General features: G+C 46.8%; 11 protein-coding genes across 11 annotated transcripts; 7 read left to right on the forward strand and 4 right to left on the reverse strand.

The window, feature by feature from the left end:
- Positions 1-331: 331 nt before the first annotated feature.
- SAMD00019534_001250 (hypothetical protein) lies at positions 332-2,444 on the forward strand (the record flags this gene model as incomplete). The annotated part of the gene is made up of 2 exons (XM_012903558.1): positions 332-394; positions 480-2,444. The coding sequence occupies 2 exons, from the start codon at positions 332-334 to the stop codon at positions 2,442-2,444; spliced, it is 2,028 nt and encodes a 675-aa protein (XP_012759012.1).
- Positions 2,445-3,143: 699 nt separating this feature from the next.
- SAMD00019534_001260 (hypothetical protein) lies at positions 3,144-3,920 on the forward strand (the record flags this gene model as incomplete). The annotated part of the gene is made up of 1 exon (XM_012903559.1): positions 3,144-3,920. The coding sequence occupies one exon, from the start codon at positions 3,144-3,146 to the stop codon at positions 3,918-3,920; it is 777 nt and encodes a 258-aa protein (XP_012759013.1).
- Positions 3,921-3,982: 62 nt separating this feature from the next.
- On the forward strand, positions 3,983-4,922 carry SAMD00019534_001270 (hypothetical protein; the record flags this gene model as incomplete). Its single annotated transcript, XM_012903560.1, has 2 exons — positions 3,983-4,255; positions 4,323-4,922. The coding sequence occupies 2 exons, from the start codon at positions 3,983-3,985 to the stop codon at positions 4,920-4,922; spliced, it is 873 nt and encodes a 290-aa protein (XP_012759014.1).
- A 526-nt stretch (positions 4,923-5,448) lies between these two features.
- SAMD00019534_001280 (hypothetical protein) lies at positions 5,449-7,550 on the forward strand (the record flags this gene model as incomplete). The annotated part of the gene is made up of 2 exons (XM_012903561.1): positions 5,449-5,511; positions 5,610-7,550. The coding sequence occupies 2 exons, from the start codon at positions 5,449-5,451 to the stop codon at positions 7,548-7,550; spliced, it is 2,004 nt and encodes a 667-aa protein (XP_012759015.1).
- Positions 7,551-7,974: 424 nt separating this feature from the next.
- On the forward strand, positions 7,975-8,262 carry SAMD00019534_001290 (hypothetical protein; the record flags this gene model as incomplete). Its single annotated transcript, XM_012903562.1, has 1 exon — positions 7,975-8,262. A coding segment is annotated over one exon (288 nt), but the record flags the coding sequence as incomplete, so codon positions are not given.
- A 527-nt stretch (positions 8,263-8,789) lies between these two features.
- SAMD00019534_001300 (hypothetical protein) lies at positions 8,790-10,006 on the reverse strand (the record flags this gene model as incomplete). The annotated part of the gene is made up of 4 exons (XM_012903563.1): positions 8,790-8,862; positions 8,951-9,321; positions 9,429-9,537; positions 9,639-10,006. The coding sequence occupies 4 exons, from the start codon at positions 10,004-10,006 to the stop codon at positions 8,790-8,792; spliced, it is 921 nt and encodes a 306-aa protein (XP_012759017.1).
- Positions 10,007-10,577: 571 nt separating this feature from the next.
- SAMD00019534_001310 (hypothetical protein) lies at positions 10,578-13,105 on the reverse strand (the record flags this gene model as incomplete). The annotated part of the gene is made up of 3 exons (XM_012903564.1): positions 10,578-10,680; positions 10,754-10,881; positions 10,955-13,105. The coding sequence occupies 3 exons, from the start codon at positions 13,103-13,105 to the stop codon at positions 10,578-10,580; spliced, it is 2,382 nt and encodes a 793-aa protein (XP_012759018.1).
- A 565-nt stretch (positions 13,106-13,670) lies between these two features.
- Positions 13,671-14,696, reverse strand: SAMD00019534_001320 (hypothetical protein; the record flags this gene model as incomplete). Its single annotated transcript, XM_012903565.1, has 1 exon — positions 13,671-14,696. One exon carries the CDS (start codon positions 14,694-14,696, stop codon positions 13,671-13,673), a length of 1,026 nt encoding a protein of 341 aa, XP_012759019.1.
- Positions 14,697-15,699: 1,003 nt separating this feature from the next.
- On the forward strand, positions 15,700-16,149 carry SAMD00019534_001330 (hypothetical protein; the record flags this gene model as incomplete). Its single annotated transcript, XM_012903566.1, has 1 exon — positions 15,700-16,149. One exon carries the CDS (start codon positions 15,700-15,702, stop codon positions 16,147-16,149), a length of 450 nt encoding a protein of 149 aa, XP_012759020.1.
- Positions 16,150-16,415: 266 nt separating this feature from the next.
- Positions 16,416-17,294, reverse strand: SAMD00019534_001340 (hypothetical protein; the record flags this gene model as incomplete). The annotated part of the gene is made up of 2 exons (XM_012903567.1): positions 16,416-17,060; positions 17,151-17,294. The coding sequence occupies 2 exons, from the start codon at positions 17,292-17,294 to the stop codon at positions 16,416-16,418; spliced, it is 789 nt and encodes a 262-aa protein (XP_012759021.1).
- A 413-nt stretch (positions 17,295-17,707) lies between these two features.
- Positions 17,708-22,746, forward strand: SAMD00019534_001350 (hypothetical protein; the record flags this gene model as incomplete). The annotated part of the gene is made up of 3 exons (XM_012903568.1): positions 17,708-17,889; positions 17,955-18,114; positions 18,193-22,746. 3 exons carry the CDS (start codon positions 17,708-17,710, stop codon positions 22,744-22,746), a joined length of 4,896 nt encoding a protein of 1,631 aa, XP_012759022.1.
- Positions 22,747-23,005: the final 259 nt, after the last annotated feature.

The following is a 23,005-nucleotide window of genomic DNA, read 5'->3' on the forward strand; positions in this document are numbered from 1 at the left end:
AAAAGTTGATGACCCACCATCTGGTGGCCTTAGGTAGATTTATCCCGAGTGTGACCACCAATCGCCATCGACCATGTGTACCTTCAATCATCTTTGCATCATCAATTAATTTGATCCCTCGTTCTATTGTCCATATTACAAAGACTGGGAAGGAAGTGCACTGACCCCACACAACTGTGTGGACATGGTAGGGACAAGAAGGACCTGATGTATCCATCCACATCAATAATGATCAACAATAACAGACAAATCCACACAGACTACATCAATTGATTAATCATTCGTTTCTTACAAAGGGTAACAATAATAATAATAATAATTATAATATAGAATGAATTACAAGTACTTGGGACTAGTCCTGGTGCTTCTCATGTCCCTTGAGATTGTTGTTCAGGTATGTACTTATACTTTAAAAGACTGACCATGGTCAATCTTTGATCTAATTATTAACCCTATTCATTCATTCTTTCATTCCAAAGACTCATGCTGCAGTGGTAACCCCAAGAAAGAAAGACACCGCCTCCACCAAGCCCAAGCCCAAGAGATTGGTCAACGCTCAGATCGAGAAGATCAATTGGCAGAAGTTGATGTTGGTGAACACAGACTTGTTGATCAACAAAAAGACATACTTTGTGAAGCCGGATCAGCCATTCCAGTTCATGGAATTCCTGAAAGCCTACGTAGTTACCGGAGTATCGTTCATACCAGAAGTTGGCCCAGCCCTCAGTGGTGTCATCGACAGTGTGTGGTCTGGCTATATCGAGAACACCCAGAGCAATGACTTTAACGAGGATTGGTACCTGGCCGGCATCCGCGAGGTAGTTGGTGACGAGCTGGTCAAGTATGACATTACCAACACTGTCGCGACCCTCAGAAGTATTGCCAAGCTCACCAAGGACTTTCACAAATATGTCAATGAGACCAAGTACCACAACACCGACAGCGTTCGTGAGTCTGTAAGGAACTACTACCATACACTCGCAAGTGGTCTGCGTGATCATATGGAAGGAGATTTCGCCCGCCCAGGCTACGAACTTGGCGAACTGCCCAGCTATGCCATCGCCGCCACCGTCTACTTCATGCTCCAGGTCGAGTTCAACAGGCATGCATTGGAATGGGGATTTGACGAGAACGTTATCCGCATCGAGAACGAATTGTCAATGGAGGCAAGGTCCAATTACACCACCCACTGCATCACGACCTTCGAGAACACGCTCGCCAAGATTGTTGCTGCTGAAGATGATGGCGAGCCAATCTTTGGAAGGAACCAGTTCGAGAAGATGCTGGCGCTGCGCCGCATCTTGATCCCGGCAGTGTTTGACTATGTTGGCATGTGGTGGCAAATGGACTCGACCATGTTCCCCATGGGTGTATATGCTGAGAGGGTGCGCAAGGTGTGGGCACCGACTTTGGGATATGCCCGAGATCCTGACGTAGGATATAACGATGATCAATTCGAGAATCGGTACTCAGGCCCGGGAGTCTCCTATGCTCGCTACATGGAACTGTACGACCAGAAAGGAATTGAAGAGTACAAAGGCCTAATCAAGGTCGCTCATTTCGCCGTGAACGACAACTTCATCACAGGCTTACGCAAGAGCTATTTATCCCCCACCAATGATGCTTATTCAACTCCTTGGAGCCACAATGACAATCCACCCGCGGATGATAGGGGCTACGTCGTCAACTTCCCCAGGACCTTCAAGGAAGCCCAGCTGACATTGATTGGCGATTCCATCCCCAGGTACATCAGGTCCTTTGATCCTCAGAACCTATTCTTTTTGTTACTCGATGGCGAAACTGAAGAATCGAGGAAGAATTGCTTCAAATCCTCCTATCTCAACAATGTAGCCCCAATTATATGCCCAACATCGGCAGAGGAGAGGTATGAAGACTTTTCTGTGCCGCTCCACAAGGTCGGTGACATCATTGCCTGGGACCAGAACGTGGTGATCAATCAGGAGTACGACGTCACCGACGCCATAATGATTGGCCTTGTGCCAACCGACGTCTTCCACAGCAACACTGTCTTCAGGACTACCGCCACGGCCATCGACGCCCAGAAGTACTCTGGAAAGCATGCAGGAAGCACCTTTGTTCGCGACCACTTCACAATTGGCTCGCATGCCATGTTGATCCCAACTGGAAGCAGCCTCAAGTACCACTTTATCGCCCAGGACAACGCCGGTAGCAATCACTACCTTGGTATTCTGGCCTGTCTGCAGAATGCTGGAGCTCCAGTGACGGTCACCATCACCCACTCGAAACTCGGCAAGGTGTGCGACATTGTGATCAGCAGTACCGACTACGCTCCACTTCTGGACGCCAACAAAAGCCTCTTGAGGCTGAATAGTGCTGGATTGAGCGCTCAGAGTCCAACACTTACTATCTCGGCCACTGGCAACTTCTACCTCAAGTCAATCATCTTTGTTCCAAGACCTTAATAAATCATCCATCCATCTCTTGAACTCGATCGTTGAAACCTGCTCGACAAGTGAGATAGATGTTGGAGTTTGTCCTCGTCAATGTCCACAACAACACACCTGATGGATGGACAGTGAGTACTTGGATGACAATGTATTAGTATATGATGTACTTGTTTGGATGTCTGGTCGATCCCTAAATGGATAATTTAATCTGTTCAACAACCATTGACGTCAGTGTAGAGCACCCCCTGTGTCGTCTTGTCCACAACTTTGGAGAATGATTGCTCCCCAGTACCAGCTTGAGTGAATGATCATGTTGATTATCAACATGTAAGTTATACTTGAGGACCAGCATACATCAACACAAAGATTGATGCTCGTCTTCAAATAAAACAAGTTCATCATTGACATCCTTGACCAATGTTGTCTGTCAATCAAATGTGTCTGTTTCTTCCTTGCATGGTTGAAGGAAGACAAGCTCATCCATTCTCCAGAGTCCGCTGAGGTCTTCAATCAATCAATCAATCAATCATTATCATTCATTCCAAAGACTCATGCTGCAGTGGCAATCCCCAAGCCCAAGACCAAGTCCAAGCCCAAGAGAGTGGTCAACGCTCAGATCGAGAAGATCAATTGGCAGAAGATGATGATGGTGAACACAGAGTTGTTGATTGAGAAAAAGACATACTTTGTGAACCGGAACAACCATTACAGTTCATGGAGTTCATGAAAGCCTACGTAGTTACTGGAGTATCGTTCATCCCAGATGTTGGCCCAGCCATCAGTGGTATCATCGATGCGGTCTGGTCGGGCTATTTGGAGAACACCCAGAGCAATGACTTCAACGAGGATTGGTACCTGGCCGGCATCCGTGAGGTAGTTGGCGACGAGCTGATCAAGTATGACATTAACAAGACGCTCGACACGCTCAAAGGTATTGCCAAGCTCACCAAGGACTACCACAAATATGTCAATGCTTCAAAGTACAACAACACCGACAGCATTCGTGAGCAGGTCAAGTTCTACTACAATTCACTCAGCAGTGGTCTGCGTGACCATCTGAACGGAGACTTTGCACGCGAAGGCTTCGAACTTGGTGAACTGCCCAGCTATGCCATCGCCGCCACCGTCTACTTCATGCTTGGGGTGGAGTTCAACAGGCATGCATCTGAATGGGGATTTGACGAGAACGTCGTCCGCATCGAGAACGAAATGTCATTGGAGGCAAGGATCAATTGCACCAACCACTGTCGCACTACCTTTGAGAACACGCTCGCCAAGATTGCCAATGCCGTGGACATTGGTGAACCAATCTTTGGAAGGAACCAGTTCGAGAAGATGCTGGCGCTGCGCCGTATATTGATCCCGGCAGTGTTGACTATGTCGGCATGTGGTGGCAGATGGACTCAATCATGTTCCCCATGGGTTCATATGCTGAGAAGGTGCGCAAGGTGTGGGCACCAACCATTGGCTATGCCCGAGACCCTGACGTAGACTTAAGTTATGAACAGTTTGAGAATAGGTTCACTGGCCCGGGAGTATCCTATGCTCGCTACATGCAGCTCTACGACGAGAAAGGCATTGAACAGTTCAATGGCCTTATCGTGGCAGCTCACTTCGCCATGACCGACCACTTCATCACCTGCATGCGTGCGAGATACCTCAGACCCAGCAACATCGTCTACTCAACTGAATGGAGCCGCAATGACAAACCCGTGGATGACTATGGCTATACAATTGTATTCCCAGGGAAGACCTTCAAGGAAGCCTCGCTGACATTGATTGGCGAATCCACACCCAAGAGAATCAGCTCCTATGATCCCGACAACGTATTCTATTTTTCGGTCGATGGCCAAGGTCTATTGTGAAGACCGGGAAACTCAAACATGCACCAAGACGCCAGAGGAGAAGTATGAAAACTTCTACGTGCCATTGCACAAGGTCGGTGACATCATTGCCTGGGACAGGAACAATGTGATCAGTTTAGAGTACGACGTCACCGACGCTGTCATGGTTGGCTTTGTGCCAACCGATGTGTTCCCCAGCAACACGATCTTCAGGAAGACGGCCACTATCATTGACGCCCAGAAGTTCTCTGGAAAGCACGCCGGAAGCATATTTGCCCGCGACCACTACACCATTGGCTCGCATGCCATGTTGATCCCAACTGGCAACGTGCTCTCGTACCACTTTATCTCCCAGGACAACAAGGGCAGCAATCACTACATTGGTATTATGGCATGTTTGCAGACCGCTGGAGCTCCAGTGACGGTCACCATCACCCACTCGAAACTCGTCAAGGTGTGTGACATTGTGATCAGCAGTACCGACTACGCTCCACTTCTGGACGCCAACAAAAGCCTTGTGAGGTTGAACAGTGCTGGATTGAATGCCCAAAGTCCAACACTTACTATCTCGGCCACTGGCAACTTCTACCTCAAGTCAATCATCTTTGTTCCAAGATCAAAGGCCTCCTTTCCATTAGCAAAAATTTGATGGAGGGTCATCCAGGTGGCAATTCGTTTAGATTTATCCCGAGTGTGATCACCATTCGCCATCGGATCTGGAGGAAGTTGCGACGGGTCATGATGTGGATGAAGGTCTTCTCGTCAGTGCCGATCTTGTTTTTGGAGATCGTCAAGCCATAAATGTTGTTGTTATTTCAACAACATCACCCATTGGCCATCATCACCATGAATCATCATCCATTCATTGTTTGTCCATAGATAACAACAATAAACTCACTTTATTGCACTCTGTATAACATAAATCTTCATCGACCCTGTGTACCTTCAAACATATTTGCAGCAACCATTGATATGACCCCCTCGTTCTTCTGTGTCCATGTTACAAAGGATTTGAAGGAAGGAAGATGCTCTCCATATAGGCACAACCGCCTCTCTCATCCATGTCCTATACCTGACCTGAGGTATCCTTCCATTCACTTCATTTATAAACAATAATAATACAATAAAATACATAATAATTATTCGTTTCATTCAAAGGATATAGAAAATATAGAATGAGTAACAAGAATTTGGGACTATTCCTGATGCTGATAATGTGCCTTGAGCAGGTTGCCCATGTATGGGCATAACAAAATACATTCATCATCAATCAATCATTGTAAATATTAACAATAACCTCCATAAATTGTGATTCATTCTTTTCTTCTTTCCAAAGACTCAAGCTGTAGTTATAGCCAAACTAACGACCAGCCCTTCAACGATTCCCAAGCCCAAGCCCAAGAGAGTGGTCAACGCGCAGATCGAGAAGATCAATTGGCAGAAGATGATGATGGTCAACACAGAGACATTGATCGAGAAAAAGACATACTTTGTGAAACCGGATCAGCCAGCCCAGTTCATGGAATTCATCAAGGCCTATGTGATTACCGGAGTATCGTTCATCCCAGAAGTTGGCCCTGCCCTCAGTGGTGCCATCGACTCAATCTGGTCTGGCTTTCTGGAGAACACCAATGACAATGACTTCAACGAGGATTGGTACCTGGCCGGCATCCGTGACGTGGTTGGCGACGAGTTGATCAAGTTTGACATCACTGACACGATCTCCAAGCTACAAGGTTTTGGAGAACTGACCAAGAACTTTCACACATATGTCAATGAGTCAAAGTACCACAACACCGCGAGTGTTCGAAAGCAGATCCAAACCTACTACAATGCCCTCGACATCGGTCTGCGTCTACATCTGAACGGAGACTTCAAGCGCCCTGGATTCGAACTTGGCGAGCTGCCCAGCTATGCCGTCGCTGCCACTGTCTACTTCATGCTCCAGGTCGAGTTCAACAGACATGCATTGGCATGGGGCTTTGACGAGAATGTCATCCGCATCCAGAGAGGCTTCGCCTTGGATGCTCTACAAAATTACACCTCCCACTGTCGTACAACCTTTGACAACACGATCGCCAAGATTGCCGCTGCTGAGGACCCCTATGATCCAATCTCTGGAAGGAACACGTTCGAGAGAATGCTGGCTGTGCGCCGAATCTTGATCCCAGCCGTGTTTGACTACGTCGGAATGTGGTGGCAAATGGACGCTATTATGTTCCCCAAGGGTGTATATGCTGAGAGGGTGCGCAAGGTGTGGGCACCAACCATTGGCTATGCCCGAGACCCTGACGCCCTTAGTACCCCAAACAACGTGAATATGTTCACCGGCCCTGGAGTCTCATACAGTCGCTACATGTATTTCTATGACCTGAGAGCAATTGAGCAGGTCAAAGGGCTTATCTCCGTTGCACACTTCTCCTTGAACGACATGTACATCACTGGTCTTCGCAAAACCTATAGGGGCTCCAACATGGACTACTCAACTGGTTGGAGCCGATGTGACACACTTCCTGGGGACGACCTGGTCCGTGGCTATGTCATCAACTTCCCCAAGACTTTCAAGGAAGCTAAGCTGACTTTGATTGGCGACTCGGTACCCAAGTATATCAGGTCCATCGATCCCGATAACCAATACTTTGTCTTGGTCGATGGCGAGTTCACTGAAGAGTATTGCAACCAAGCTGAGTACTCTTGCACGCCAACGCCAGAGGAGAAGTATGAAGACTTCATTGTGCCGCTCCACAAAGTCGGTGACATGATTGCATGGGACCAGAACAGTTTGATCAATTATAGGTACGATGTAACCGACGCCATCATGGTTGGCCTTGTGCCAACCGACCTGTTCCACAGCAACACTGTGTTCAGGCACACCACCACGGCCATCGACGCTCAGAAGTTCTCTGGAAAGGAGGAAGGAAGCATCTTTGCCCGCGACCACTTCACTATTGGCTCTCATGCCATGATGATCCCAATTGGACATAGTCTCAAGTACCATTTTATCGCGCAGGACAACAAAGGTAGTGATCACTACGTGGGAATTATGGCATGTTTGAAGACCGCTGGAGCTCCAGTGACAGTCACCATCACACACTCGGTACTCGGCAAGTTGTGTGATATCGTGATCAGTAGTACCGACTACCATCCCATTATGGATGCCACCCAGAGCCTGGTGAGGCTGACCAGTCCAAGGGCGACCTCCAAAAGTCCTTATTATTCCATTTCCGGAACAGGTGACTTCTACCTCAAGTCAATTATTTTAGTTCCAAGACCTTAATAAACAATCATCTTCTATACATCCCTCCTTGAACTCAATGTTGACACATGTTTGGTTAGGGTAGGGTAGGGTAGAGTAGGGTAAGGGCACATTGTTGGTGGTCTGTCCAAGTGTTCCCCTGAATGATTGGAGCAAGGTACTTGGCATCGACTATGTTCACCCGAAGGATAGACAGTGCTCGAGGCATCTGCTGGTGCGTTGCCAATGAGCTTAAAGTTGGCACATTTCCATGTTTTTTGAACTTCTTTTTGATCACTTTTCAACTTTTTCGCTTCAATCAGCCGAATCCTCCTTTTCATTCATTCTCGAGAGATAGTAGACATAAACAAATACACATCACATACTAAACATATATATATATACAATGCAAAAAAGCTTCTTGGCATCACTCATTCAAAGTACTCCAAAGTACATCAATCCAATTGTTGGATCTAGAAACAGCAGCAATATTGGAGCTTGGTCAGCATCGTCGATATTTGGCAGTGCACCAACAGCTTATGATGCCCTGCCGCCATCATCTTCAAACACTCCAATCATCGAAGAGGACTGCGAGATGGAGTTGACTGCCGTGCCCAAGAAGCGCGTCTCCTACACTCGCAACAGAAAGAGAAACAGCGCCAAGAAGCACGAGAACATCCATCATCACACAGTCTGTCCCAAGTGCCAATCACTCAAGCTTAGACATCACCTCTGTATAAACTGTCTCAGGAAGCTGTAAATCAATCAATCATTCAATCAATCAATCAACTCAACAACATATATATATATATATCCATTCAACAACAAGGACATCGAGCGAGCTGCGACACTCGCTCCCCTCAACAGATGATGACATGACGACAACGAGCCAGACAGACACAATGCTTTGGTAGCGCAACCGAGGCAAAAGGAATGCTCTTGGCTCATGACTAGCGATGAACGAGATTAAGTACACCACAGTAACAGAACGCTTGCGATCGGTCACCTCAATCAAACAATAAACGAAGCGATCATTGGCGAGACACCTAAACATACATACTGGGAAAGAATGAATGATTGAGTGAATGAATGAGTAGAGTGGAGTGTCCATCTACAAATGTATATGGACATGTAGTTTAGTTTAAAGTTATGTTAAGAAGAAGACGGTAAAGGAGGAGATGAATCTGTTGTTGGGGAGTTGGTAGTAGTAGGTCGCAGCGTGGCGTGTTTGTGTTGCTGCTGCTGGATAGCGATTGGATGCGCATGTAACATGTTTGATATCTACAAGAAATAGTCTGGTGTTCTACGAGTGACATGTGGCTCTCCTCGTCTTGGAGCTGGGTCGAACTGCAGGCTGCGTGAGGGTGAGATGATGTTAGTCGCTTGCACTCGTTCGCTCACTCATTCATTCATTCAATCATTCAATCATTCAAATGACTTACAAGGTATGCTTCATCTTCTCATCAATCTCCATAATGGCAGCTTGATTACCGCATCGGTAGCAGTAGTTTGGCGCACTGAATATGGTTACGACGTTCTGGTCATGTGCCCAGTTGTAGCCCTCCATCACCAGTTGATGCGCACGGGCCACGAGTGTCAGACCGTTGTTGTGATTGAACTGCTCAGAGATATCCTTGCCAAACGTGTAGCCTGCACCTCTTGGTGAGTAGCCGAATCCATTCCTGTCGTCTGGGTCAGACCAAAGCAAGTCGCACATTGGGCCCTCGTGTGGCACCTCCTGCAGACGGTCCAAACTTCTAATATGATCCAGTGTATCAATCGAAGGAGACAGTCCACCGTGTAAACAGAACACCTGTGTATGATTGATTGATTGTCGTCATCGTGTCAGTGATCATTCATACATTCATTCAATCATCACGTGATCGCGATCGACTGAGTGGGTGAGTGAGCGAAGCATACCTGTTTCTCAATGAGCGCAGTTAAAGGTAGATAGTCGAACAAATCGGTAAAGAGTCTCCAGACGTTGGGGTTGCCATACTTCCTTAGACACTCATCGTAGAATCCGTATCTAGATGGTCATGTGATGATGAGTCAAGTCAGTTCTGTGCTTGGCGGCGCGACAATAAAACATCCTCGCACTCACATCCTCGCGCTCACACAAACACTTACACTTGTGTAATCTGTCTAGACTCATGGTTTCCTCTGAGGATGGTGACGCGATCTCTGTAGCGCACCTTGAGCGCGACGAGCAGGGTGACGGTCTCGACCGAGTAGAAGCCACGATCGACGTAATCGCCCATGAAGAGGTAGTTCGTGTCTGGACAGTTGCCGCCAATCTTGAACAGCTCCATCAGATCGTGGAACTGGCCGTGAATGTCACCGCAGACAGTCACCGGACACTTGACCGGCTGCACATTCGACTCTTGCAGCAATATTTCGCGTGCCTTATCACAAAGGTTCTTTACATCGACCTCTGACAATGGCTTACACTCCTTCAGAATGGATATATATCTATCGACATCATTGTATTCGCCCATCTTTATCGCTCCTTATAATATATTAAATGTATGTATGTATGTAATTGTTATGAGTTTCTTGATCGATCACGTTATTGTCTCTGTTGTCTCTAAATATTATATATATATTGAATGAGTTTGATTGATGAAGTTGATTGAATTACTAAATATATATATATTTATAAATATATGTTATTATTAATAATTAAGTTATTATATTATACAATGTTTGTTGACTCTGTATGTCTAATCTATCTATCTCTATAATGTGTATAACAACAACAACAACTACTACAACAACAAACAAAGAGTGAAGTGATTGAGTTGTGTTTGATGATGTTGAATGAAGTGTGAACAACGCGAATGCAATAATTATGTTTGGTGGTGTGTGTTGCTGTTGCGTGTGTTGGAGAGAGAGTGTTTGAGAGCTTGAACAAACAACAAACAGATGAGATGCAGTGGGTGGATTGAGCAACTAACCCAAAAACAGGGTTTGCCATGCATTCGATTCGATCAATTCTTCACATGTGCCTTTAATAAATGTTTACTTCTTTTCTTATTACAATTGACATCCATCCAAGAATGATTGTCTCTAATACTGACTCTCAAACATCTTATCAATCTTACGATTGATATCATCGTTCGATTCGAATGGAGCAAAGTTCTTCTCCAAATGTGTCTTGTCTTGTCTACATCTATTCATTCATAGTTTGTTTGTAATTAGTCAATATATGTTTGATTGAATGGATTGATTAATTGACAACTTACTTCTCTTTAAATCTTTCATATGTCTTTGTTACACTATCCTTGGCAATGTTTGATAACTTTGTTCTTAGTTCATGGTCAGGTATCTCAAACTTCATCTTACTAATCTCTGTCATTGTCTTGAGGAAGTTCTGGAAAGTATGATAATGGATGATGCATTAGTCTCCATCCAGTGCTCCATGTCCATCCAGTTCAACAACTTACAGTATGTCTCTTTACAATAGCCTTGGTCTCAACATCTTTGCCTGGACGTAATGGCTCTGATAGGGCCATCCAGAACTCTCGATAGATCTTGATCTCGTTGTCACATGCTGTCTCCATCTCTTTGAGTAGGTATGATTGAGCATCGAGTATGGACTGCGCACCAAGCGACTCGACTATATACTGATAGTTGTTGATCAAGAATATGATGCCACGGAATGGAACCTTGTTGTTCAACTCAATGGTCGACGAGATCACTGTAAAGTCCTTCTTGCTCTTGGTCTGCAGGTAGGTGCTGAGTGTGCGCAGCGTCTTCTCGGTGAAGTCCTTGAACGACGACTTGCTGCGCGTCAAAAGGAACTCCACCGAGCCCTTGTACTCGATAAGTCGCTTGAAGTAGTTGAGCATGTTGGACGTGACCTGGTCCACTGTTGTCGACTGATCCAGCTTCTCCTCCTTACGGAACTCCTCCTCCAGCGAGAAGTCCAGCAGTGCCGAGCACGTGTTCTCCAGGTTCTTGATGATCTCTTTGATATCTGAGATGTGCTTGCCGTCGCGCTGCGACAGGGCGCCGGCAAACTCGGGCAGCAGCTTGGTGAATGTGTCAAAGAGGTCGAGCAGCGGGAAGATTCCAAACACCTTGTCGACCGTCTTCTTGGCCTTGATGATGGGCTCGGTCGTGTCGAGCAGCAGCTCATGCGACGGATGCACGATCTCCTCGAGGAACGAGTGGTACTGGTCCCCAAACAGTTCCTTGGCCAGGTCCGACTCGATCTGGTAGAGTCGCAGCGTCTCGTGTGTGTAGCCAATGAGGGGATGCGAACCCTTGACGTAGGCCAGGTTCTTGGACTCGGTCGTCACCTTGATGAACTTCTCTGGCGCCAGCTTGTTGAGCGACATTAGAATGAACTTTGATCGCTTGTCCTTGTACTCCTTCTGGTAGTTGTGATACTTGAGTCGCTGGAACAGCTCGATCGACTTTGATATCTCCTCGACCGAGTTGGGTGGGACGATGGCCAGGTAGCGCTTGGCCGCGGGCAGCGCGGGGATGGTGGTGGGATCGACAATGTTACTGATCTTGAGCAGCAGTGACTTGAAGTTGTTCTCGAGCTCGGATAGACCCGTCGACTTGAGCTCCTTCAGTGTGGACAGCGTCTTCTCTGCCGCCTTAAACTGAGGGTTGGCTTCAAAGAAGTCGATCGACTGGACCACGTGGTCGAGCGTGGCCATGTACGATGCGTAGTCGCCCTTTGCACCCTCCCTGATCTTCTGGGCCACCTTTGACAGATCAAAGCGCTCGAGTATAGTGCGCATCGACTCCATTGTCAGGTTGATATTGTTGTACACTGTTGACCACTCCTTCATCGATGCGTTGATGGGCGCCACGTCCTGCTCCAATGTCGTCAGTCCCTCATTGAATCGATCCAATATGAACACCATCTGATTGGACAATGATGTAGTCTTTGCCAAGGTCTCCTTCAAGAATGCCAAGTCGCGCTTATCATCTTCGAGTTGCTGCTCCTCCACTTGTTGCGCGGCGTCATTCTTCCAGGACAGCACGACCAGACTGCCTCCCTTGAGCTGGCCAAGACTCTGATGCGTGGTCACCGAGTACTCTGAGTTGAGCAATGCCTTGATCTGTTCAAACTCCTCGTCGTCCTCTTCAGTGGGTGTTGAATAGAAGAGCTCCTCGTCGACGTAGTCTTGGTAGGACAGCACGTTGGAGCCCCATCGCGGACCAGCCGCGGCCGTGCCTCCACTACCTCCTCGCGATGCCTTGCGCGAATGTCCAGAGACACGTGATAGTTGTGCATTCTTTGGTATCAAGTAGTTTGTAAGGTTGCCACTGGAGAGTCGTGAGTGTGAGGGTGTTGACGGTGCAGACTGTGGTGCAGACTTGTTGTAGCCGCCACCGCCATATGACGACGATGAAGTCGAATGAATGTTTAGAGTTGGTGTTGTAGCGCCTGATGTCGATGGCGTGTTATATTGTTGTGGTGGTGTGAGTGAGCTTGTTGATGTCCTGTGACTGATCGGAGGTGATGATGACGATGGCTTTGTAATGCCACCTGATGTCTTTAATGTTGGCAAAGGTCCACCTGGTTTCCTATCGAGCAATGATGCTCTCGCACTAAGACGAGGTGGAGCTGACATCTCTATCTCTATCTTATCTTATCTATACTATAATATTATTATCTTGTTATATATACATGTAATTAATGAACAACTTGAAGTGAAGTGATTGAAGTGTTTGTTTGATTGAGCATTGAAAGTGCACTATCCCATAAATTAAGTTTTTTTCAAATCATTTGGACCTGGGAAAGTCACCTATCAATCTTATAATCCCAAGACATGTTGAATGATCAGGACTGTATCATTGCTAAGAGGATATTAATATCTCGACTGTAAGTATTTGATTGAATTGACAAAGTTGGAAACAAAGTCGAATGTGTTATGAATTGATGATCCAGTCCCATAACTGATTGATTGTAGAGATAATAGTTCAATTATATGTATCTTTATAATCTATATTTAACAAGGTCTCATCACAGCAATCAAACAAACATTAGCAGAAGTTTCAAACCCGAGACCTGTCCAACAACAACCTAACTTTAATACTTTTGTTGATTTCCCATCAATCAAATTGATAATCCTGGAAATTGAAGAAATAATTAATGTATCTCGGCGATACTATATATTTATTATTATTATTTTTATTTTAGACCCATAGTGCAATGACAGCTAACAATGCCCAACCAATGAAGGTTAGGAATAGTTTGGTCTTCATCCAACCTGGCTGGCCAAGTCCTGATGGCATCAGTTCGATAAGTGAGATATAGAGGAATGAGCCTGTTGTGACTGATAGGATGATGCCTTCTGAAAGGTATGCCTGGGTACCCTGATATAAACTTGCAATTGCCATTCCAATTCCAATGCCCAACGGTGTCATTGCTGCACAGAAAGATAGTGCCAATGCAGTTTGTAGTCTTGAGAACTTGGCGTAGAACACTGGTACACCCAACGCAAAGCCATCCAATGCCTTGTGGGCCAGTACTGCCACCATTAGTCCATAAAAGTTACTTGGATCGGTCTCGGCACCTAGTCCCAGTCCATCAAAAATCGAGTGGACTGAAAGCGCCAGCATGAATATCCAAGCCTGAGACACGTTGGCGGCATGTGTCTTTCCATTATCCACTTTTTGACCATGGCCAACTCCATCTCCTCCAGCCCCAACTCCTGCTCCATTGTTGTCCATGATGACGTGAATTGTCTGTGCGCCATCGTCCACGACTGATATTGAAGTAGGAACCAATACAATGCCACCGCCACCCTCGGTGTATCCGGGCGTCGACGTGCTCAGTGACTGATCGATCAGGACTGTGCTCTCGGTGAGGTGATGCGAGACATCCATGTGATTGTGGCCAGTGTGGCCGCCACCCACAACGCCACCTTCAATCACCAGCTTGTCCAGTGCGACCAACATGAACATCACAAAGATGGCGATTGTTTCGGCGTAGGGGAAGTCGGCATACTGGTTGTCCGGGTCGGCCGCAGCAAAGTATTGTTCAAAGTTCTCGCTGGCATCCGGCAACAAATGATTGAATGCACCAGCCAAGATGATACCGGCGGCAAAACAAGTCATGAAGGTGAGGATTGTCACCAGACCACGTACCTTTGACCTTCCAAGTATGAATGGTACATACGACGCCAACAAAGTCATACCAATTATAACGAATATCAACATTATCTTTGTCTTTATAAATGTATGTTGACCATCATCTCCTCCACTACTGTCTCCAACATTATTATTACTAATATTATTATTATTATTATATAATATATCCATTATTATTATTATTTTATGTATTTATGTATCTGTATCGATCTGGACAAGTGTCGTAATAAACCAAGTCCAACAAGTGACACGCGAAGATGTTTGAATGAGTGAAGTGAATGAACTGATTGAGTGAGTGAAGTGAGTGAATGAGTGGCATGTGATGTTTGAATGATTGTTGGACAAGCAGATAGATATTGATTTTGTTGGATAGAATGATCAATGGAAGATAAGTAATGTTACAGTGCAGGAGTGTCATACTACCGCCACTCCGGTAGCCACTTCACACAGGCATTGGACTCTCCTTCGTCGTTTGTTTGATTGGCGTGTCTGGTCCACACACCAAAGTTTCAAAAAACTTGTCTAATTCCCTCCAACTGACATTTCTCGCGCAAAATTAACAGTTAGTATTTGATCAAGACTGACAATGACAACTTTCATGATGATGTTAAGGTTTTAAGTATAACAAGTTATATAGTACATGTACTATATATATATATACATATGAATATTAGATATATTAAATGTTGAGTCGAAATGAGGGATAACTAACCTTTGTCTTTGAGTTGGAACCTGCTGTGTTCCAAACAATTCGTTGGGGATTCTTCATTGAATAATTGAAAAAAAACAAAAAAGTGGCAATGTTGACAACTTCCCAGGCTGACGATTTCAATCATTTAACAACCAACCTATCTCTCTCAACACAAATACATAAAATATATATATATATTTAACAATTGTACAATACTCACACATATATATATACATACACAAACACATACTCAATCACAATCAATCAATCAATCAATAATTCATTCATTCAATCTATCAATCAATCATCAGTTTCGAGTCGAGATACACAGATATAGTCAAGTCACATAAGATATATAGAATGAAGTTACAATTTAAGAATATGTCATACAAGACATTGTTCATGGTCGGTCTGTTGGTGATCGTTTTGGACAGCCAATTGGTATCAGCACAGGAGGACTCTAGCCAGGCATCAATAGACAACCCAGCCAAGCAGTATTGTTTGGGCAACACATTCGATGATTGTACAACGGCGGGCGCTTGTTGTGTCTGGTGCACAAATGTCACAATCACAAACACGACAGGCAGTGTCAACGTGTCGACGGGCGTCTGTGTCTACAACGAGAAGATCAACTTTGATGGAGTGTGTCCGGGCACCGTGTCCACACTGTTTGCTCCGACCTCATCAGAAAAGGCTGTCTGTCCCGTTGGCTTCAGATCAAATGCTGCCTGCACCTGCTCCTACCCCCTCTTCTCCAATGATAGCAGTCCATCAGTATTCAAGCCATCATTCCTACTATCATTCATACTTGTAATACTGTCTATATTGTAAGTTGTTCGCGTCCAGCTCAAGACGAAGACGACAAGACTAACTCTTTATGTTTGCTTGCTTGCAGTATCTTTCGAACGAAACAACAGGTATAGTTAAGCCAGGACAGACGATCATATGATCAATCAATCAATCAATCAAACTGTCTTGGCCCTCAACAACTGCCAATGAATCAACTAAATATACATACATACACACAAGTAGTAACAACAACTCTTAGTACAATAAACATGTTCGAATGATACATGTATTCAATAGTATATTATGGATTACTTGTCCTTCTTCTCTGGCTTTGGCTGCTGTGACAGAGGCCTCTTCTTTCGTCCAAAGATGGGCGCGAGGAATTCTGTCTCGCCACCCCATCGCCAACGATTCAGCTGGCGCGTGATAATGTACAGAGAGACGCTTAGACAGCTGGACGAGAAGATAAAGATGATCTTGGAGTGCAGCGGGATCATCTCAAAGAATGGGTACACCCAGTGGCCTTGAACATAGCGCGACACCACCAGGATCGACAGGTAGGTCAGGTTGAACGAGACGACTTGCCCCACGTCCTGGTAGACGTTGGCCGTCGTCGGCAGGCCCGCCACAACAGGCTTGAGTTGTCGATGGTACTGATGATTGACAAACAGCATCTCGATCACCATGACGACTGCAGGCATCGTGTGTTGTATATGGTTGAGCACTGGTGGGTAGGAGGTTGGCGCGTCGACCATTAGCAATGCCGGGTCAATATTATAGAGTATCCAGAACATCAATGTAATGAACATTCCAATGGGGAAGGCAATCGATCTATATACAAGGTCACGACACTTTAGGAATGCATAATACAATCCAGGTTCACTCTGACCAATCGATGTAATATCCATCAAGTCTACAATAGTAGCCATGAAGAAGAATACAAAGTGAATGAGCTATTATTTAATTGATTGATTGATTGATTAATTGAGTATTAGTTATAATGTTGATGATGTTGAAGATTGATGATTGATGATGATATATACCTGTCCCCAAACAGTCAAGAAGGTGACTAAGGCGAATGGATTATGACCAATATCAAGAAAGTGTTGATAGATCCAGAGTATGCCATAAGATACAAGACCAAAGGTGCCAGCATGAAAGCAAAGCAGAGGTAGTTTGGTATCCATTCTTATATATATCTCTTCAACAACAATTAATGAAGTGACACAAGTGAGTGAATCATGTTGAAGTTGTCAACCCAACACATTGATTGAGAACCAACCCTAACACATAAACAACCCTCAACCCTCGATTGTTCAATCAAACTCACACACTTTGAACCAAACAATTAAAAAAAAACAAAATAAATGAACAAGAAGACGAGTGTCGGTCTTCGTCTATTTGTTTCATGCATTCATCATTCTCGAAACATTGTGTACTTTCTTACTCGAGTATATACATATATACATATATATATATATATTATTATTGATTGAAATATATATAATATAGGTTGTGTATGATCGATCACACACAATAGCCACTCACTTGAACGTTCATTCTTTCAATCATATCAATCAATCAATCATAATATATAATAATGAACTCATTGGCAATCAAGAATGAGGTGTCTACCACTTCATTTGCCTTCTACTCTGCCGATGAGATTAGAAAGATCTCTCAAAAGCAGATCACAGAGCCAGAGACCTTTGACATCCTAAGCAACCCTCAACCAGGAGGTTGTTACGACAAGTCACTCGGTACAGTCGAGAACAGAGAGAGGTATGTTGTGTACATGTTACACATGTTAATGTCATCACATCACTTATTGACCATTACCATCATAGATGTATTGTCTGTAACATGTCACATATGGATTGTCCGGGACATTATGGACATATCGAGTTACCAATCCCAGCTTACAACCCTGTGATGTTTAAGATCCTTCACAAGTTGGCACAAAGCACATGTTTCAACTGTCATCACTTCAAGCATGGCAAGTCACTCGTATGTATACAATCATACTTCATACTAAATCATTCGCGAGCACAACACTGACACGCATGCCCCATCGCGCAACAACAGGTCGACTCATACATTCAAGAACTTTCACTACTCTATAGAGGAGAGATTGTAAAGGCAAAGCATGTGCGTGAAGCACATTTGATTAAGCGTGGCGCTACAGTTAGGAGAGCTACGAGTAGTAAGGAGGCAGAGGATATTACTACAAAGAGGGACGATGATAGCAGCGACGAGGAGAGTGATGATGAGGACGCTGATAGGATGAAGGACGACGAGGATCTCGGATCGATCGACATCCAGTACTCCAAGTTCCTGGCCAAGGGCGGCAAGGTCACCCACTTTGAGTCGGTGCGCCGTGAGATCCTGCGTGACTTTATGAGCTCGGGCAGCAGCTCGCACAGACCCTGCGCCAACTGCACGGCCTACTCGCCCGCAATCAGAAACTCAGACGCAGCCAAGTCCAAGCTGTTCATCATGCCACTCAACGCCAAGCAGAAGACCCAGAACATCTCTGTGAATGCGCGCTACAACTTCTCATCGGTCGACGAGCAGGCCGAGCACGGCACATACTTCCCACAGTGGGAGCTGCAGGCCAACATGGTCAAGCTATTCAAGAATGAGCGCGAGCTGCTCAATTTGCTGTTTGGCACGGTGCGTCCCATCGCTGCCAAGGATGGCAAGCGCGTCGAGTTTGTCAAGGAGGTCAGCGTCGAGCAGTTCTTCTTCATCGTCGTACCCGTCATCCCCAACAAGTACCGTCCAGTCAACTTTGTCAACGGCATTGCGTCCGAGCACGGTATGAACGTGCACTACAAGGGCATCCTGCGTGCCAGCAAGCAGATCCGCAAGTACATCGAGTCGACCGCCGAGGCCGACAGCGCCAAGAACCTGGTGACACACGTCAGCGACCTGCAGATGAACATCAACAACATCTACGATAACTCGCGCACCAGTCTCACGTCGGGCGCTTCCGTGCCACCCGGCATCAAGCAGGTGCTCGAGAAGAAGGAGGGTCTGTTCCGTAAGAACATGATGGGCAAGCGTGTCAACTACGCCGCACGTACCGTCATTTCGCCAGACATCTCTCTCGAGTCCAACGAGATGGGTATCCCTCAGATCTTTGCCATGAAGCTCACATTCCCTCAGCCAGTCACCGCACTCAACTACACCGAGATGGCCGCCGCTGTCATCAACGGTCCCAACGCCTACCCCGGCGCCAACTTCATCGAGGACGAGCTGGGCAACATGCTCAGCCTTGAGCGCGAGACGCCAGAGAAGCGTGTCGCCCTGTCAAAGACACTGCTCACAATCCGTCCCCAAGCCCCACCAGGCGCCGTCAAGAAGGTGTACCGCCATCTGGTCTCGGGAGACTTTGTGCTGGCTAACCGTCAGCCCACACTTCACAAGCCCGGTATCAGTGGCCATCGCGCCAAGGTGCTGGGCGCCGTCGAGAAGACACTGCGTATGCATTACTGCAACTGTTCGACCTACAACGCCGATTTTGATGGTGATGAGATGAACATCCATTTCCCGCAGTCGTTCCTGGCGCAGTCAGAGGTGCGTGAGATCGCCGCCAACAACTTCCAATACCTGGGTCCACGTGCTGGTGTTCCCCTTCGTGGTCTGATTCAGGATCACATTCTTACTGGAGTGCTGCTGACCAAGCGAGACACCCTGTTCACACGTGCCGACTTCCAAAAGGTGCTGTACGCAAGTTGCTGGGCTGTCAACACCTCCCATCCCATCAAGACACCACCACCCTGCATCATCAAGCCCGTGCCATTGTGGTCGGGCAAGCAGCTTATCAGCGCGGCCATGGACCATCTGACCATCGGCTACCTGCCACTCAACTTCACGGGCGCATCCAAGATTCCCGCCAAGCTCTGGGGTAAGCACGGATCCGATCTGATGCGCGATGCCACCGTCATCATCAAGGACAACGAGATGTTGGTCGGTATTCTCGATAAGAACCACTTTGGTGCCACAGGCAACGGTCTGGTTCACACATGCTACGAGTTCTACAGTCCAAACATTGCTGGCCAGCTTCTCACTGTGCTGGGCCGTATGTTCACCAACTACCTGTCGACACGTGGCTTCACATGTGGTGTGGACGACCTGCTCATCAACGCCAAGGAGAACAAGTTCCGCACAGAGACATTGAACAAGGCCAACTCCGAGGGTCTCGAAGTGGCCGCTCGTTTTGCTGAGCAAGCCAAGTACGACAAGAAGGACAACGCAGCATTCATGGCCAACGCACTCAAGGAGGAGCGTGAGGTGGCTCGTCTCGACTCGATGCTCAAGAAGGCACTCAACTCGCACACATCAAAGATCATCGATACACTGCTGCCAGGCGGCCAGCTCAAGGCCTTCCCCGACAACAACTTCTCGCTGATGACCAACTCGGGAGCCAAGGGTTCCGTGGTCAACTTCTCGCAGGTGTCCTGTCTTCTGGGTCAGCAGGAGCTCGAGGGCAAGCGTGTTCCTCGCATGGTGTCTGGAAAGACACTTCCATCATTCGAGCCTTATGATGCATCAGCACGTGCTGGTGGCTTCATTATGGACCGTTTCTTGACAGGTGTGCGTCCACAAGACTACTACTTCCATTGTATGGCCGGTCGTGAGGGTCTGATCGATACCGCCGTCAAGACTGCACGTTCTGGTTACTTGCAGCGTTGTATCATCAAACATCTTGAGGGTCTCACCGTGCAGTACGACAACACAGTGCGTGACTCTGATGGTTCGATCATCCAGTTCAACTATGGTGAGGACTCACTCGAGATCACCAAGCGCCAGTACTTGCTCAACTTTGACAACATCGCTCAGAACTTTGATCTGTTCAAGAGCCACTTCCGCGAGGAGTTGAAGGACATTGAGAAGAACTGGAACAGCAAGGAGACCAAGAAGATCTTGGAGGCACACGAGAAGATCCAATCAAAGCCCATGGACAAGCGTGACGACCCAGTCATGAGTCGCTTCAATGCCAACGAGATTGGTGTCACCTCTGAGTTGTTCATGGCTCAGCTCAACAAGTACATCGATGAGAACCCATCGGGCCTGATCAAGACCGCCAAGAACAAGACTGGTCGTATTGCCGAGAAGGAGTTCCGTCAAGTGATGTGCCTCAACTACAACCGCTGCACTGTGGCACCAGGTGATGCCGTCGGTCTGCTGTGCGCGCAGTCCATTGGAGAGCCCTCCACACAGATGACCCTGAACACATTCCATTTGGCTGGTCGTGGTGAGGCCAACGTCACACTGGGTATCCCACGTCTGAGAGAGATCATCCAGACTGCATCCAAGGAGCCATCGACACCACTCATGGAGATAGTGTTGAAGGACCCAACGGACAAGTTGGCCACAGAGATGTTGGCCAAGAAGATCGAGTGGCTCAAGATGTGCGACATCATCGAGGGTGTCACTGTGCACGAGCAGCTGCGAGGTGTCGACCGTTGCTACGACATTGTCCTCACATTTATCCCCAACCTCAAGAACCTGCTCAAGATCAAGGAGATTGGAGACAAGCAGCTGCCCGACATCTTTGAGTCATTCATCAAGCAGGTGCAGAGCAAGGTGAGACGTGCCAACAGTCAAAAGACGATCGACGTGTCACAGGGCCAGAAGATTGGCTCAGAGTACGGCGCCGACGAGGCTGGCGGACTGGACGACGACAACGAGCCCCAAGCTGACGGTGACGACCAGGCTGATGGAGACAACAACGACAAGCAGAAGAACAAGAAGAAGAAGCAGACCAAGCGCCAAACTAGAGAGGACGATGACGACAGTGCATCGGCCAAGCAAAAGGACAATAAGAAGGAGCGCGCTAGCTACGACGAAGACGACGAAGAGAAGGATGTAAATGACGACGATGATGACGAGTCCAGCGGAGTGGACCAGAGCGGCAGCGACGACGAGGACAAGAAGAAGAAGTCCAAGGCCGCCGACAGCGACGACGAAGAGGACAGGAACGGCGTGTCCACCACTACCAAGATCGAGTCAACCACGACCGAGTTCAACTTCTCCACATACACATTCAAGATCTCTGTGCCATCCAACAGCAAGAAGATGCTCATTCTCAATATTGTGGAGCAAGTCGCCCTCAACTTTATCATTAAGTCCTTCAAGGGAATCTCACGTTGTTTCATCAACGAGAAGTCGGGCAGCGGCGGCAAGACCGAGTACTCAATCCAGACTGAGGGTGTCAACTTCAACGACCTGGCGCAGATCCAGGACAGCATCCAGATGAGCAAGCTCTACACCAACAACATCGCCTTTATCCTGGAGAAGTACGGAGTGGAGGCATGCAAGAGCGCCATCGTCTCAGAGATTACCACTGTGTTTGGTGCTTATGGTATCACAGTCGACAAGCGCCATCTCACAATGTTGGGTGACTACATGACATTCGAGGGAGGCTACCGCGCCCTGAACAGAAACGGTCTGGACAACAACCCATCGCCACTGCAAAAGATGTCGTTTGAGACCACGTGTACCTTCCTCCAGAAGGCCGTCCTGCTTGGTGACAGTGACATCTGTGAGTCACCATCCTCCCGTATTGTCCTTGGACAGGTGGTTCGCGGAGGTACCGGTGCCTTTGAGATCGTTACACCTCTCAATCAATAAAACAAACAAATTTCCAAATCATTCGTCATTCGTTCCTTTCTCCAACAGCAATCAAGTACATAATCACTACAGATAGGACTTATCCTTACGAAACAACTATGGTCCACTGAGTGACACTCGATGTTGTTGAAGGATGTGGACATGGGAAGATGATTATTGAGGATGGTTGGTAGGTCGATTAATCAACCACAACCATCTTCTAATGAACAGATATTTGAAGCTCGTAAGGAGAGTACTATACTCTTCTTGTATACTTGCT

The sequence above is a fragment of the Acytostelium subglobosum genome, assembly GCF_000787575.1.
Source record: "Acytostelium subglobosum LB1 DNA, scaffold: scaffold1, whole genome shotgun sequence".
NCBI classification, from domain to species: Eukaryota; Evosea; class Eumycetozoa; order Acytosteliales; family Acytosteliaceae; genus Acytostelium; species Acytostelium subglobosum.